General features: G+C 43.6%; 1 protein-coding gene across 1 annotated transcript in view; it reads right to left on the bottom strand.

Moving 5' to 3' along the window:
• Positions 1-17261, bottom strand: part of LOC126333298 (uncharacterized) — a 279526-nt gene that overhangs the window by 95605 nt on the left and 166660 nt on the right. The window contains exon 2 of the mRNA XM_049996729.1: positions 2446-2678. Coding sequence (XP_049852686.1) covers positions 2446-2678 — 233 coding nt within the window. The remainder of the gene's footprint in view (positions 1-2445; positions 2679-17261) is intronic.

Genomic DNA, 17261 nt, shown 5'->3' with positions numbered 1-17261 from the left:
TGGTTGTCCGTTGACCGGAAAGCCGTCTTCTGTGCAGAACACGATCTACGTTTATCTGGACAGTTGGTGAGCTTATATCGTGACTTAGACACGGGACAAGAAAATAGAGGTTTGTTGCTTTCATTCTGGACACCAGTGTATATTTTAATTGAGATGAGTCATTACCCAGAGCAATCAGATAAGCGATAGTAATGGCCGGGAGATTGTAGTTGCGTCTGGTCATAACAATTTTTCCCCGCAAGTAATATTAAGATATAAGCCACTCTTTACACTAGTAAGTTGCTTTCAGGTCACGGTAGGTAAATTAGCCTCGAGGGCTTCAGAGCAGCATTTGTTTCGTCGTGTCTTCATTATGTTCCAAGACAGCGTCACGTTTTAGGTCACGATAATCAGTAGTAGATCATTTCAGATGTCAAGAGAACTATCACTAAGCTATGTATGCGTGCCTGTGAAGAATCGTTACTGAGAGTAATCAGATCGCGTAACAGTTTTACTTCCTCTGGGTTGTCGTCACTTGTAAAGATGGTGTCTTTAATCTGGGCAATTCGGAGTGGTAGTTTAATGTCCATTACTACTATACTCGGGCCGGTGAAACATGTCACTTGACAGCTCGCGTGCGGTTGGCTACCCTGCGATTGCGAGATTGCAATAGCTGCCACCGCACACGCCCACAAGTCCGAAGTAGGTTTTATAAATGTAAGCTACAATCAACGTTTATACGTAACTGCAACAAAGTACGTTTTTCTAAGAATGGAGAGAACGACGTCGGAGACTAAGCGTTTGATAGAATATGAAACCGGGAAATAAAAACGTCCAAAGTTAATGACAATATCTATGAAAAGTCGTTCCAAATTGTTACAGTAATAGCTGAATGCCATCTATAGTCTGTGCTTCTCTTATCAGAAGCCACATGGTCTACTTTTTTCCTCCATGAGGTAGCGTCTACAGTAGCAAGACCTTGGCGTAGCAGTCTTTCCAATTCTGTTATAGTAAAAGTCTTGTTGTTACTCCTAATGTACGCCTCCACTTCACTCCAAGCCAATTCAATTGGATTAAAATGGCAGTGATAAGGCGGCAGCCTAATTACCAAGTGACCCTGTTCGCTGGCAGTTTCATCTACAACATATTTAGGCGTCACAGGGTTATTTTGTTTCACGAGCGACTATAATAGCCGCTTTGTCATACTCATGTCCGCAGCAATGTCTCTCGCCTGCAACCACTGCACCATAGTTTCTTTACGGTCCCTAGTGGTCGGAGTTTTATCTAAAATCACGGAATGGTACGGTGCATTGACCATCACAAAAACTGTCGGAACACTAAACTGGAGCAACAAATTTTTAAACTACTGTAGAAACCTTGGGTGGTCCATATCCTCATGATAGTCACCTGTTTCTTTTCGATCGAAAAACTGGAAGTCCTTGAGATACAAAGTCGTTTGAAGATCCTGCATGGACCACAAGTAATCGGGATCGTGTTCCTGTAGCCTGATGATCGTTGCTGTTCGAAGTGTCATCTGTCCAGCATTTCCCAACTGATCCTCTAGCGTGGACCCAGGTTTCGTCTAACCATGTGACTGAGTGTATGCCCTTTCCTACTGTTTTGTGTAAGAAAATGGTACGAGCCCCAACGACATGAGCTTCTTCTAGTAAAAGTTTTCATCCATCTAACTTTTTAAAACGGAAGTCAATACTTTTTAATATAATCTTAAGTGACGTTTTCCCCCCTGAGAAAAGGTCACTTTCCTTTAAAGAAATTAGCAACTTTGCTATTGTGGGGTATTCTCTCCTTTTATAGTATCCGTATATGTGCCGACGAATTGCATTGGTTTGGAAAGAATCAATATGTGTAATAGGACGAGGCTGCTTTTTTTCCTTTCCCGGAGTACTTAAAAACACACTGTTTCTTCCACAGGGGCTTTCTTCCACACTGTTTACTTTATTGTCTTGTAAGTCTTGACGTAGCGCCCCTTTCCTTATAACTGTTCTTTCACTGAGTGCTAGAGTTTTAGAGGTTCGCTCTAAGACTTTATGAGTTGGAATCGACGCATGACCGTGAACAGAAACAAATTCTTTTTCTTGCTCGTAAAGCTCACGCGTCCTCCGTAGCTTGGTGAGCGACATCTGTTTGGTGACATTGTTTAGCAAACAATCAAAAGCTGTAGTCGAGGCGGTAACAACACAACAGCAGGCGTTGGCGCACTAACATACAATGTTTACACGTAAGCCGGCAACGTGGTAGCGTCGACGCCGGAACCGGCTTTTGTTCGGTGCTGTTATTGGTTCAGAAGACGCGGCGCCTCCCGTTTCTCACTTGTTGGTTAGTTATACGCTTGGGGAGTGCCATGTTTCAGCGGCCCGAGTATAGACATCATATAGTATTTCTGAAGAGGCGCCCTGTAATTTGTGGACGGAGCTTCGGTGTAGCGGCAGCCGCAGGCGGACTCACCCCTGGAGTGTATGGCGGGCTCAAGCCGGTCGAAGCGGTCGGCGAGGGCGGCGCCGGCCCTGGCCACGTGGCCGGCCACCTCGGCGGCGGGGATGGCCGGCATGAGGACGCGCGGCGCCGCCGGCAGAGGCGCGATCTCCACCGGAGGGTGCAGGTGCTGCGTGTGGCCCGGCGTAGCGGCCGCCAAGGGGAGCGCCGACAGCGCAGCCGCCGCCAGCACCACCAGGCGCCACCTGCAAAACCACCAGTCCATCCCTGTACACCCGCTGCTCTGCACCGCGGAGGCGTCGCCAACGCAGACAAAAGTGCTCGATCGTATACCCAAACCTGCAGATGTCAGACACTCAGATCGGTACCAAAAGTTGTATGTGGATACAGTTTCAACCGAAACACCGACTTGGTTCGTGCTACGTGCTCTGGTCCAATAGAACATGTGTAAACGGTAATTAAAAGTAACACCAGAACTACGGAGCACAGAAAAATCGTATTTGTGAGACACTGTTTCGTAGATTTCGCGTGGGTGAGCTGGTAGAGCGCGCGGCCGTCGTACCGAGAGTCTCGCGTTCGTACGGCACTGATGAAAATTTGTTTTAACTCTTTACGCATGAAACTCTTATATGGGAGGACATTTTCCTGACATGTAAAAGGACGCTACGGAGTTTGTAGCACTGTTCTTTTGACAGTCTGCTTTCGCTTCGTTAGCTGAAAGAAGCAAACATATAGACTACATTTTTATAGATAGGTGTGCTGTTTTGTCGGACATGCGCGACAAAAGACACCACTCGTGATGAAGCAGCTAGTGCATTTGTAGTTTCACAGTATGAACATAATCAGTCGGAACGGAGGATACAGTAACAATTACATCACACGTTCAGAAGTATTAACAGTCCCATGTAACATTTTCACGCAAAAATTGTAATCATTGGGGCACGAACCAAGGACCCTTGTTACGACGACCTTACACTGTACCAACTTCCCTACGGAAACTATACATATTATTCATTCACTCTTATGCTTCTGTGCTCCGTAGTTCTGGTGTTGCTTTTAATTAACGTTTACGCCCGTTCTGCTGGACGAGAACACCTAGTTCGAAATAAACCGAAGTTTTGGTTGATACTCTATCGACATACAACGTTTGGTATCGATCTTAGTGTCTGACGACTGGAAGTTTGGATGTTAGAATAAGAAAATGAATCAACTTCATTTCACATCAGGCAATTCAAGTGAGGAATAACGGTCGTTTCTGACGAGGGTAATCACGGAAGTTAGACAACTCTGTAACTAAACTGCTATCCACGAACCAGCTACCAGTTGCAGGATGTCTATCCAACGGCTTCCAGGAGCAATAAAAAATTCATTTTCAATATTTCACATAATTATTGAGCGAATTTAAAAATTTGAAATGCTGTCATAATGTTCTAACTAACAGACATAACCTTGTGTTAAAAGTTTAACACTATAAGGGAAGTATTACAGTTACAAAACTTGTGTTTGCCTCTTGGCAACGCAACAGACGGCTCGCTAATAACCCGTCTGTATTCAGCCAGTATTTGAGACTAAGAGCGGTTAGCATCTTCCAACAGACTTTCCACATAATTTCATCATTTACGAAACTTTTTTCGCTGACGCCCTTCACAAAATCATAATAAGGAAAATAGTTTTGGATTGGTACACTTTCACTGTTTACAAGACGCACATATAGTTCACAAGATATGACGCCATAAACGTTTAGATGTGTGAAAATCTAGCTTTTGCTTAAAATGGAGCGCATACTGCCTAAACTTTTTCTCGCTTGCAAGCTTAAATCCCATTATTTAACACATTAACTAATTCTTGACCTGATCAGACTGTTGAATCTGTTTTATACATGCGAGTTCCATGCTTTAAAGACTCTGTCGTTTATTGGTAATTGTATCACAAACGTATCAACACAGAAATTCTGGATAACGGAAGAAATACTGTAGCTGATCGATGAAACAGGGTAACACGAAAATTTTGATGCGAAATCAGTAGAGCAATGAAGCTAAACCAAAATAGCCGCAGGAAAAATTTGAAGAAATTGAAAAGCAGAGGACAGATTCAGCATAGATATAGATGAAAATAACTTTCATAAAACTTAAAACCAAAGAACTCAACTTTAAGAGTGCGGAAGGATATTCCTGTTACACACAGAACAGGTAGCGCTTATGCGGCAACAATACATTAGAATCCTGTGCTAAGGTGATGAACTGTCTGCAGAATTGATTAGAAGAAACGAAGATCTATTCAGAGACCAGGAGAAGCTTTGGAAGGCTTGCGATAAAACAAGGGATACACAACAGCCCTTTGGAAATTTCTAAAATATTTGTAGTGAGTAATTACCAAACGGTTATTCACGTTATGGTGTAGAATTTGTGAGACTGGACAGATATTGCTGGACTTTGGATGAACATCATATACACAATGTACAAGACAACAAGAGCTAGAACTATCGCACATTCAGCTGACAGCTCATGCATCCAAGTTACTGACAAGTATAATGTGCAGAATAATAAAGAAGAAAATTAAGACTCTGTTAGATGACAACAAGTACGGCTTTGAGAACGTTAAATGTGCGAGAGATGCAGTTCTGACGTTACGCTCGACAATTGAAGGAAGACTTAAGAAGAATGAATATACGTTAATCCGACTTGTCGAGCTAGAGTAAGGGCTCGAGAATGTAAAGTGGTGGTAGATGTCTGAAATGCTCAGAAAACATAGATATGTGCTCTACTGTAGGGGAAGACGGATGATATACTATAGCTGCAAAACCCAAGAGGGAACAACAAGAGTCTAAGCCCAACGGGGAAATGCTCGCATTAAAAAAGGCGTAAAATATGATATAGTCCTCCTCCACTACTGTTCGACCTCTTTGTCGAAGAAGCAAAGAAGGAAGTGAAAGAATGGTTCAGAAGTGGCGTGTAAAAATATCAGTGATAAGATTCGCTGAGGATACTGCTATCCTCCGTGAAAGTGAGGAAGTATTGCGTAGACTGGAATGTATACAACAAATAATTGAGGATGATGGGTGTATATGCCATTTTGAGGTGAAGAGATTTGTGCAGAAGAAGAAAAGAGAAAGAAGAACCGAAGTTATACAAGGCACAATTTGCGTCGCTGTATGGTCCTGGAAATGAGGTCAACAGTGTAAAAGCCGAAAATATGGCAAGACGTTTTGTAACTATATGACTGGCACTTCAAGCTGTTTGATTTTCATCACCATTCTTACAAAGTGCACCACGTTCTTGCGACAGACATTTCGTAACACAAATTTAATCATTCAGAGCTACGTAGACAAACAACTAACACCGAAAGAATTATCGACAGGGTGTAAGGTAACAGAGAACGCATAATTTCCATATGAAATTTTTTATAAGCAATTTCTGCTTAAGTTATTATTTGCAAGCACGTGTCAAGCTATGCAAGCAATTTGTTAAACTGTGTGTTTATTTATACCTACTAACCAGTTTAAAGGAAAATGATGGAAATGAATCCTTTAAGAAACTGTAACTGCTGAACACTCGCTCGTCGTCTCTTGAGGTAACGCAGGAATCCGATAATCGTTCAGTGACGGAACTGCAGCTGCTATTGTACATTAGCCTTGCCGTCTCCCACGTAAACTCTCACTACGACATTCAGGTCGCGGAAGGAGAAATATAACATCGGGAGGAGATTTGCATCTGGTGAAGATGGTCACCGCGACAAAAGTTCAAGGACGCTATTTCACAAAGCAGCTGCTTGCTCTCCGGGCTTAACTCATCGCCGCAAATGTCGGGCAGTACCATTAGGAAAGGCCAAGGAGCAGCGGAGGGAAATCCCGTTAATCAGGCTTCCCAGTGGACCGAAGGCAACTTGCAGTACTCGAAATAATGGTTCGTGCGCGCACCTCAGTTCCGAGCGAGTCCTTTCAGAGCTACTACAGGGCTTGGTCCTGGAGAACGGAAACCGTTCGGTATTGAGGCTTTGAAGCCCTTCAATTGACGTGTTTACGGAACGACGGAGACAGTTTTTGTTCATTTCGTCTTAAGTCTTAGGACTGGTCTGATGCAGAAATCCCCGCTAGTACTGAGCGAGTTGGCGTAGTGGTTAGCGCAATAGACGCCTGCGGAAGGACGATTCACTAAATCGTTGTCTAATGCTGTTTTTGAAACGCTCAACAACCTGCGGTTCTTCCAATTTATACAGGAATCGTTTTGATTTCGTGCCTTTCTACTATTTCCTTAGCTCTAATCTGCAGTTACGGCCAGTGTCGTCAGCATTTGTCCTTGAAATGTTTTGCAGTTTAAAATATGGTTTCGAAATCTGTCTTACCATCCTGTAATCCAGTATCTCCAGGTCTCTTTCACATATACGTTATTCCATGATTCTTAATCCAGGTCTTCGGAATGACTGAATTTTGCTCTTTACAAAACACTACCAGGTGGCTTTCTCTTTCATTCCTCCATCCCCACCCCCCACCCCAGTCCATATTCACCTACTAATTTTCCTTCTCTTGCTTTTCTGTTATCGAATTCAAGTTCCCCGCGAAACCACTAAATTTTCGTCTGCCTTAACTACCTTTCAATCTCTTCATCATCTACGGAGCTAGTAGGCATATAAATACGTACTGCTATAGACAGTGTGTGTTGGCTTAGTATCAGACTTGGCTATGATAATACGTTCACTATTCTGTTCATAATAGCTTACCCACGTTTCTATTCTTCCTGTTCGTAACACAAATTTAATCATTCAGAGCTATGTGCACAAACAACTGACACCGAAAGAATTATCGACATGGTGCTAAATGTGGCGATACCCGTGTGCTCACATGACCGGGAGTCTTGCTCTTCCTTCTTCTGCGCTTCACTAATCCCCAGTATATCTAACTTCAATCTTTCCATTTCTCTTTTCAAGTTCTAGAGCAGGAGAGCTTCTGTAAAGTTTGGAAGGTAGGAGACGAGGTACTCGCAGAAGTAAGGCTCTGAGGATGGGGCGTGAGTCGTGCTTGGATAGCTCAGTTGGTAGAGCACTTGCCCGCCAAAGGCATAGGTCCCGAGTTCGTGTCTCGGTCCGGCTCACAGTTTTAATCTGCCAGGAAGTTTCATATCAGCACACACACTGCTGCAGAGTGAAAACCTCATTCTGGAAACATCCTCCAGGCTGTGGCTAAGCCATGTCTCCGCAATATCCTTTCTTTCAGGAGTGCTAGTTGCGCAAGGTTCGCAGGAGAGCTTCTGTAAAGTTTGGAAGTTAGGAGACGGGGTACTGGCAGAAGTATGGTAGAGCACATGCCCGCGAAAGGCAAAGGTCCCGAGTTCAAGTCTCGGTCCGGCACACAATTTTAATCTGCCAGGAAGTTTCAGGTAGAACACTAGTTTTGATGTGCTGCTGATGGGGTACTCCTGAGTAGTATTCACCGGGAGATCTGAATGGAGGACTATTTTACTTCCGAAATATTTTATCAAAGAGGATGTCATCATCATTAGACCATAGGATAGAGCTGCATGCTCATGAAAAAAATAACGGCTGCTGTTTTCCTTTGCTTTCAGACGTTTGGAGTACCAACATAATAAACACAAAATTGTTTGATTTTACAAGGCCAGCTCAGCCAACCACCCATACTGTTACCACCGAAACTTCACAAAGGCTGCTGATAGCGAGCGTTACGGGCGGTGGTTGTAAAATATCGCTAGAAATCAGCGGAAGGATTCAGTCGTTAGTTCCAAAATCTACCAGCAGTTCAACTAGCAGAATGACTGTGCCCAAGGAACAGGGTGCAATAGTCTAGCAGCTTCTCATAAGCGACACACTTCTGTAGTCAATGATAAGACGCGTGAGGTGGTGTAAACAGTGACGCCACTGGACACCGCATGACTGTAAACTTAGAAAATGTAACAGACCTACTGAGGAGACTGCCTACACTACCCCTTTCCGTCCTCTTTTGGAGTGCTGCTGCGCGGCGTGCGATGCTTACCAGATAAGACTCACGGTGTACATCGACAAAGTGCAAAGAAGTGCAGGACGTTTTGTACTGTCGCGAAATATGGGAGAGAGTGTCACAGAAATGATACAGGATTTGCGCTGGACATCATTGAAAGACGGGCGTTTTTCGTTGCGACGGAATTCCAATCACCAACTTTCTCCTCCGAATGCGAAGAATGTTGACACCGACCTACATAGGGAGGAACGATCACCACGATAACATAAGAGAAATCAGAGCTCCTACGGAAAGATATAGGGTTTCATTCTTTCTGCGCGCTATATGAGATTGGAATAATAGAGAATTGTGAAGGTGGTTCGATGAACCCTCTGCCAGGCACTTGAATGTGATTTGCAGAGTATCCATGTAAATGTAGATGTAGATACGGAATGGTGAATCATGCAATACCTTGCGACAATACGGTGGAAGGGTCTGGGTTTGGAGAATATGTGGGGAACGCTATATACTGTCACAGATAGTGCCAACAACGTAGGACGGAGGCGGTGGTGTTACGGTGTGGGGGGTGTTTTCCGTGGTTTCCTCTACCTCTGCATCTACATCCATACAGCACAAGCCACCCCCCACGGTGCGTGGCGCAGGGTACCTTGTACCACTACTACTCAGTTAGATTCCTGTTCCACTCGCAAATAGAAAGAAGGAAAAAGGACTACCTAGTTGCCTCATTAAGAGCCCTCTCTTATCTTTGTGATTCTTATGTTAAATGTACGTTGGCGGCAGTAGAATCGTTCTGCATTTAGCTTTCAATGCCTATGTCTACTTTTTCAATAGCATCTCGTGGAAAGAACGCCGTCTTGACTCCAGGAATTCCCACTTGAGTTCACGAAGCATAATAGTAATACTGGCGTTTGGGTCCAATCTACCAGAACAGATTAGGGTGTGGTCCTGCTATTCCGCTTAAGGAGACGCTAGATGCGAAGGAAATGAACACATTTGATAGCGTTGAGTATTGTCTACTGTGGAGGAAGAGTTCGGATAGATGATTTTTTGTATCAACAAGGAAATGCACTCTATCATAAATCATCTCGTGCGTGGAAATCGTTTGTTATTCCTGAAATGGGTTAGCCTGCCGAGAATTCCGACGTGAAGCTAGATCATCGACTTCACTCCAGATTACAGCGCCCAACATCAGTTACTTTGTTGGTTTCGGGTATTCAGGAAGAATGGACTACCATTCCCCCATAGATATTTAGATGCGCCATTGAAAGTGTTGCCAGCAGAGTTCAAGCTGTCATAAAGGTGAATGGCGGACGCACCCCGCGTTAATGTCCACTAATAGGTGTCGAGATGCTATTGATCACATAGTGTAGATATGGGAGGAAGAAACAAGACAGACTCAGTAGCAGAGACTACACAAGGGAAAAGAACTTCGTATAAAAATAAACAGTCGATAATATCAAAAAATTATGAACTTTGAGAACAGAAAAACATGCATGAGAAGCTATGTTTGGAGCACAGTCTGTATAATAACGAGACATGGACAGTGGGAAAGACAGAACCGAAACTATTAGAAGCCTTTTAAATATGAACTTACAGGAGACTGATAAATATTCGACGTATCGGTAGGCTTCATAGAGAAAAAGTCCCCAATGAAAATCATAACTTATCGAAGGGATAGAATGGTTGAGGTCATGTCACGACACGAATCGCTACTGAAAAGTGTAGATGGAGGAATGATAGACGGCAGACCTAGATGTGCGAATACAAGGCATGTCATCGGTGATGTGGTATGCACCAGTTATAATAGAATGGAGATGACAGCTGGCAAGTGGCAGGTATTGGGAACTGCATCAAAGTAACTTTATAGTTTGTGAGCGAAACAAGACGAAACGGACGAAATTTCTGTTTGCTTGTTGTGACAGCAACGCCAGGTGGACGGGCCTTCCCGCAGCTGGGCTGGCGAGCGATTTGCGAGCCTAGCGGGATGCTAGCTGCTCCTTTCGTCACGAGGAGCGTTCCCAGGGGTCTCGGCTGCGACTGAGCCGCGCTCGTGACCGCTCGCCGCTCTCCGCTCAGGTAAAGCAACTGCACGGGCCTCCCTAATTAGGCAACGCGGCTCTGCAAACCCTCTGCGCCTTTCTAGTCGCGCTCCCAAACAACTGCACGCACAATCAGATTACCCACACATTTCTCAACACCATGTGAAGCGAGTTACGGCACAGAGGAACTGTTGTGCTCCCGATGAATGCTCGTGTTGTAAACATTTCGTAGATAACACAAAGATGACTTATGTCCTCCTGTGGGCTGTGCGCTTACATCGCGTTCTGGGAGACGGGGGATACCACAAAGTTTCATGAGGCATCTCGATGAGTTCTAAAGGTTTCGCAGTTGTTTTGAATTTATATCCCTTAGGTTATGTACACACAAATGTTGAAAGCTTTTATTATTATCATTATCATAATTGTTATTGTATTATTAGTATTGTAGTTTGGTGTATAAGTTCGTAGCGTTTTTCCATAAATCTAATAAACACAAGATATACACATAACGGAGCTTTAGTCACCACTAAAATAGTCTCCAGTCTGAGGGTGCAAAATGAGGTGAATAAGGTGATTGATGAATTACTTCCCGACCCTTTCTTATTTACAGCGTTTTTTTTTTTCAGTGTAACAGAATCCGGGCGGGCGTCATCGTGGAGCAGCCTCACTCCGCTCAATCTTCCAGGTCGACGTCCCTGGACCGCGCCTGCAAGACGTCTCAGTTGTTGACAGTAAACGCCACCAGTGACGGTTACGTCTCGAGGAAGTAATTCGCATAACACCACATCGTCGCTGCTCTAGCAGATGCGTAACATTCTCTTTTGTGGACTCGCAGTTCTTTGTACGGGAAGTTTCTCCCCTGTCTGGGTTCAACCATTCCTTTCTTTTCCTTATGTTAGCGTAAAGACATTGTTTATGGTCAGCAATAACAGCACAGGATAGGAATGGTCGGTGTTATTCATGAGTCATCTGACGACGAGCAAGGAGAGATGCACATATTGACACCCGCTGATTCTTGTAATTTTGCCTTAGAGCATGCAGACCTGTACATCCTATTTTTAAACCTTCCCCATTGCAAGCAAATGTTGTACGCTAGTGCAATGATCACAGTTCATCGCATTTGCCAGTTTTCAAGTAAATTGTCGTTCATCATTGTGGATAAATACGTTTAAACGATCTTCATCAAACCCTGAAGATCTTCCTGAACGTGGAGAGTCACTAATGACAAAACGAACCTCCTTAAAACGAGAAAACCATTTTCTTTGCATGCTCTGTGTTATGGAATTATCTCCATACACAGCACAAATGTTTCTGGCTGTCACTGCTCCTGTCACCCTTCTATTGAACTCAAACACAATACGTCGAAAATATTCCGATTTCTCCACTTGGTACTCCATTTTCCAGCGTCCACAGTTCCACTAATTATCTCAAAATGACAAAACGATAATATGTAAACTCAAACAGCAACTAAGAATTACAAATAAAAAGTGACAGTCAATGCATAAACCAATAGCAACCGAAATACCAACATGCAAAGTAAAAAAAAATCCGAACTTATGCACCAAACTAATATTATTTTCACCCTTGTGTGCCTTCAGAGGGCCACTATCAATTTTAGTTCTTCCTATCCTGTTGTCGTCTCTTCCTTTCCCTTCAGTACTCTTCAGCCTTCACCGTGTTGCGTTATCTTCTCCTCAGTCCCTTTTGAACCTTTTTTCTCTTTCCCTGCTGCTTTCAATCTCTAACACATTTCGTTTTCTAAAGCTGTTCCTATCAATTTTTTCGTCTTCTTTTATGTTCAGGCTCTACAAATGTTTCTTGATCCCTTGAATCCAGTTGATTGTTCATTTCTTCCATCAAAGACATTTTAGGATCCCTTTAGTTGCCGGCCGCGGTGGCGCTTCAGTCCGGAACCTCGCGACTGCTACGGTCGCAGGTTCGAATCCTGCCTCCGGTATAGATGTGTGTGATAGAGAATGGCTGGCTGTGAGAAGTCGTCAGCCAATCGCGTGTTGACCGACCCCACTCCAGGACGACAACGCCACAGCAGCAGCTCCTATAGACTGGCTGATGACGGCCCAGATTAATAGCAGCTTCAAGACTAGCGACTTAGACAGAAGCATCTACACCGGTTACTTCGCTTGTACTTTATATGTAGCACAGACTTTTAAGTGTTTATACAGAAGAAGATATATTATTTCATATGCCGCCCTTTGCTTGCGACACATCTGTGTAATCGCAAAAGTTAAGTATTGTATCTTTTGTTTTTGTAATAAATCTCATTAATACGATTTGTTTGAGTGTTTGTCTAACGATTCGAGTATGCAAGCTTCCTAGACACCACAAGAATTATTGTTATTTATTATTACTATATTACGACGGAATTTCAATAATTAACGAGCGTAATTTCTACAAAAAAAACACAAACTTATCATTGAAATTAAATTTAAGAGTTTTTAAAAGCGATCTCTACCAACATTTAAAAATTCATTCCAGCACTCTGTGAGCTTTTTTATCCGAGCTGTTAGGAGTTCTTGACTTTGGTGTCCGAGCCACTCACTTGTGGCATCTCGGTCTTTGAGTGAGATGCACAGACAGTAGTCTCCCTTTGTGAGATCGAGACTGGAAGCCAGGTGTGGCAACATGTGCCAACCCAAAGTTCTGATCATTTTTCAGCTCTTGGACTCCAGCTACTCGTACAGTGGCCAGCAGAAATTAATAGTGTTCTAGAGCGACGTTGCCTATTAAATGATCAAATGACTGCAACTACTGTACACGCCTGCGATATACGCCACTCTCGCGACGGGCTCGTTGTGCTGGTAGCCTATGCGAGCAGCTTTAGGCGTTCACGGTTACTTGTGGTCGATCGTTGCTGATTCGACACGGTAACAGGCGTCAAGAGTAAACAAACATCAGATGACTTACTTTACACACCGTTATTAACAGTACAGCAGTATAGTTAGGGAAACAGTTACTTTACATGCCGATCCTTTATCAAGAACGATTTCCGCGTCAGAATGAGGCGCTAACTGTCGACTATTGTTTTCGGCGCTGGTATGTGGGACAGTACACTTGTGTGTGTGTGCGCGGAGAGCGAGAGTTGTCTGCGGCAGAACAAAGGAAGGTCTCGGCTGGGGAGGGAAGTGGACCGCGGCTGGCCGCTTCTGGTTCTGGGTCAGCGCGCTAGCCGCCCACGCCCCACGCCGGCTCCCAGCCGAAGACGCGGCCAGAGGCGGCCTCCGCGAGGCGTAAATACCGGAGCTCGTCTCCCGATCCGTTCGAGGCCCGCTGACTGCATCTCGCATTATATCCTCTCTGGATCGCTTCTCAGATGAGCTGCCAGTAGGTCTACGATCCTTGCGGCAGTATCCGTCCGAGTTCGGGCCCTACAGATAACCGAAGAGGACGAGTAGTGGGCGCCCGTTTACTTAGCGCATCCGCCACAACAATCGCATACCTATTTTTGGCATCCGTAGCTACTGCGCCTGATGACAAGACGTGACACAGAGTTGATGAAATTAGTTGGTCTGCTTGACACAGCAGTGCAAGAAGACTTAACTCACCGTTCACTCAAATATGTGGATGTACTGACCAAGAGCAGATGGCAAAGTAAAATATAGGAAGTAATATTAAAATGCGGCTACTCGCAGAGGTACAGCGTAGACTGTAACTTTCTTATGATGGAGGAACCTGGTAGACACGATAATGCGTTAAGGTGGTGCTGATTCACGCTAGAAAACAGTTAGTTCCAACTTTGGCCACTAGGTGCAAATCTGATGCTGTGAATGCAAGAAATAAATTCAGAAAAGGTTCCATATGTAATTGATTAGGAACAGGACATGGGCAGAAAAACTTAGACAACTGAGAAAGACATGATGTTGATTTTACTAACCGCCGTTCACACGCTTTGTTCAGTATGACCACTGGAGCCGCCGACGAGATGCTGCGTCCGTAAAACAAGTGATCGACAGTTGCTCGCGGCAGTTCGGGTGGAATCTGAGCAACGTTTTTCTGTTTACTGGCCTTCAGATCAGGTAACGATCGTAGTAGATGTGTTCCCTTAGATAACCGCACAACCAGTGGTTACATGGATTCAGATAAGATGATTTTACAGTCCATGCATTTGCAAAACCTCTGGATATAACACGTCTGTGGAAGCTTCCACTAAGCAGATCTTTCACCGGGCGAGTGACATGAGGTATTACCCATCTCTCTTCCATTAACACAAACTCGTCATTAACTTCCACCGGGATAGGACGCTATCCTCTTCCAGATGCCACACCAAGCTCACCCGTGTTTTTGAATTTCATTGTCATCTTGTTTAAACCATTTAATGACATTGGGACTCTCCTCAGAACTTCCATTCTCAATGTAGCGCTGTAATTGCTGTCTTTCTAATAAAATATTTCCGCTAACAGCGCACGTTCTATCTTCTCGATAACCATACTGTCCACTCACGTTATGGCTTGTCAAATGACAGCGTGAAAGTCATACCGTCATAAAGTGCACAGCGCCAGATTTGCGGCTGGTGGCCAAAACTGGAATTAACTTTTTCAGTGTAAATCGATTCCGCATTGACCCATTATTATGTCTACAATCCGCACTGATCCTCTATGGATAGCTGCACTATAACTACCCGGTAGCTGCGGTAGGTGCGTTAACGTGTACCAAAATATTCAGTTGTTTTAAGGTAATGTAATTCTGTCTCAACATAAAAGTATACTGAATGTGGGTGTTTCCTCTGATCTTTGACGACTATCGAGTCATTGAATCAGGAGCGCCTGTATCTATTGTGGCACACAGTGTTGTCATCAAAACCTAGCTGGTCGCAATTAGCCGTAACCGTAAGGGCATGGAGGTGGAAAGGATACTGATGCCGACTGGAAAATTAATCAGTGAGTGGATGTTATACGTAAAATATTCATAGGTATAATTGTTTATTGTTCTTCGACATTACCTACGAAAGTATCTCTGCCATAATCACTTCATCAGCATTATCCTTCTGCAAAGTACATATAGTTGGACCTACTGAAAATGTAGTAAATACTGTTCCAAATTCTCAAACAAAAGAAGTCATTTCTGAACTCAAGTTATTTTATATATATGTGAATATAATGTACTCTCGTGAAATTTTGATCTGTCCTTACATCAAGTTCTGTATAGAGTACTTTTACCAGAAAAAGGCACTTGAAACTGATGTGTATTAGTATTAACAATTTAGAATGTGAAATTCACGCATCATCAATGTTACATATTTAACAAATTTTTGTAGCAAATGTGCTATGGGAAACTTTTTATCCAAGCACTACGAAATCAAGAAGCTAAGCTTGTCTGCTATTGCAAGTCTCCTATGACTGTTCTACGAAGGGATTACAATTGTTCGTTAATCGAACAGTGACCCTTTCCAGAATACACTTGCGATGTCTGGTACCTTAGGCAATCAAGAACAAAATTGTGAAGTTTAATCAGTGAATGTCTGTGTGAACTACCACTGACAGAGAGGAGAGATAGTTTTTAGGCCTACCGCTTCAAAGAAAAATGTGACTTTTGAGCTTAATGTAATTGATAAAACAAAGCCTCAGTAGTGTGACTAGTAAAATACTCATCGTAGAGTTTCTACTGTCAAAAAAATATAAATGTAGTATCAGTTGTAGAACGTTTACAAAATATGTTCTATGGTGGAATGCATGCTTATCCTTACTACAGGACGGGTTTTTGAATACAGAACACCAGCGGGAAGTTGTAATTGTAAAATCGCGGTGGAAATATAGTAATGCTTTTCAGTGGATCCTGTGGTCGCACTGGTGGAGAAGCTGACCGCATTCAGTGGCAGAGGTTTGGTCTCCAGCACGGCAAGCCGTTATTTTGGAGGATGATGGTCCACTCAAGCAACAAGTAATGTCCAGATTTGATCGGTGGCAACGAGGATGAAATTATAAGTCATCCCTTCTCTCTACAGTCAGAGGGTTGGGTCTCCAGTCCATTACAGCCCGCACTGCGAAAAGCAATTACGGCCCGTAAACTTTTTCCCAAGTACCCTTCGAGGAATTGCTGTTTGAGGAGTGGTATATACCTTATTGAGCACCATTAAGAATTCTTATGCGATTATCGCCAGAAAGGATTTCGATTGTTTAAGATGCTTCTTCACATAATTATGGGCACATATCACTGACATCTTTCTGGTGTAGAACTATCGAACATGCTTTATGCTCTCGTATTCTGACGTGTGTGGGGAACGAAAGTCTTCTCCATAGAAGTCACCAGGGATTCCGCAAAGAGGTATCTTGATGAATTCTTCTCCATAGAAGTCACCAGGGATTCCGCAAAGAGGTATCTTGATGAATTCTTCTCCATAGAAGTCACCAGGGATTCCGCAAAGAGGTATCTTGATGAATTCATCTCCATCTGTTTGTCATGACAGCAAGGGCATCGTAGTCAAAGGTATTGCTTGACATCCGGAAGGCATTCGATGCAGTTCCATACTGTAGTTCAGTGAGCAAAACATTTCAGGAAGGCCTGCAGAGGTTTGGCGATTGGTGCAGGGAGTGACAGCTGAAGCTGGACATAAATAAATGTTACGTCCTGCGCATAAGCGGGAGAAGAAATTCAGTAGTGTTCAATTACCCTACTGGCGAAAAATCTCTGGAAACAGTAACTACCTCACAATACCTAGAAGTAACCATCCGGAGTGACCTGAAGTGGAATCGCCAAACAAAACAAATAGTGGAAAAAGCGGATGCAAGTCTGAGAGTCTTAAGTAACTATAATTATTTCATGAAAGAAGTGGCTTACATAAAAGTTGTAAGATAGATACTTGGCGATTACTCATTAGTCTGTGACTG

This window comes from Schistocerca gregaria, chromosome 1, assembly GCF_023897955.1.
Source record: "Schistocerca gregaria isolate iqSchGreg1 chromosome 1, iqSchGreg1.2, whole genome shotgun sequence".
Taxonomy (NCBI): domain Eukaryota; kingdom Metazoa; phylum Arthropoda; class Insecta; order Orthoptera; family Acrididae; genus Schistocerca; species Schistocerca gregaria.
The sequence above is the reverse complement of the archived record's forward strand: the minus strand, read 5'-3'. Positions and strand labels throughout refer to the sequence as shown.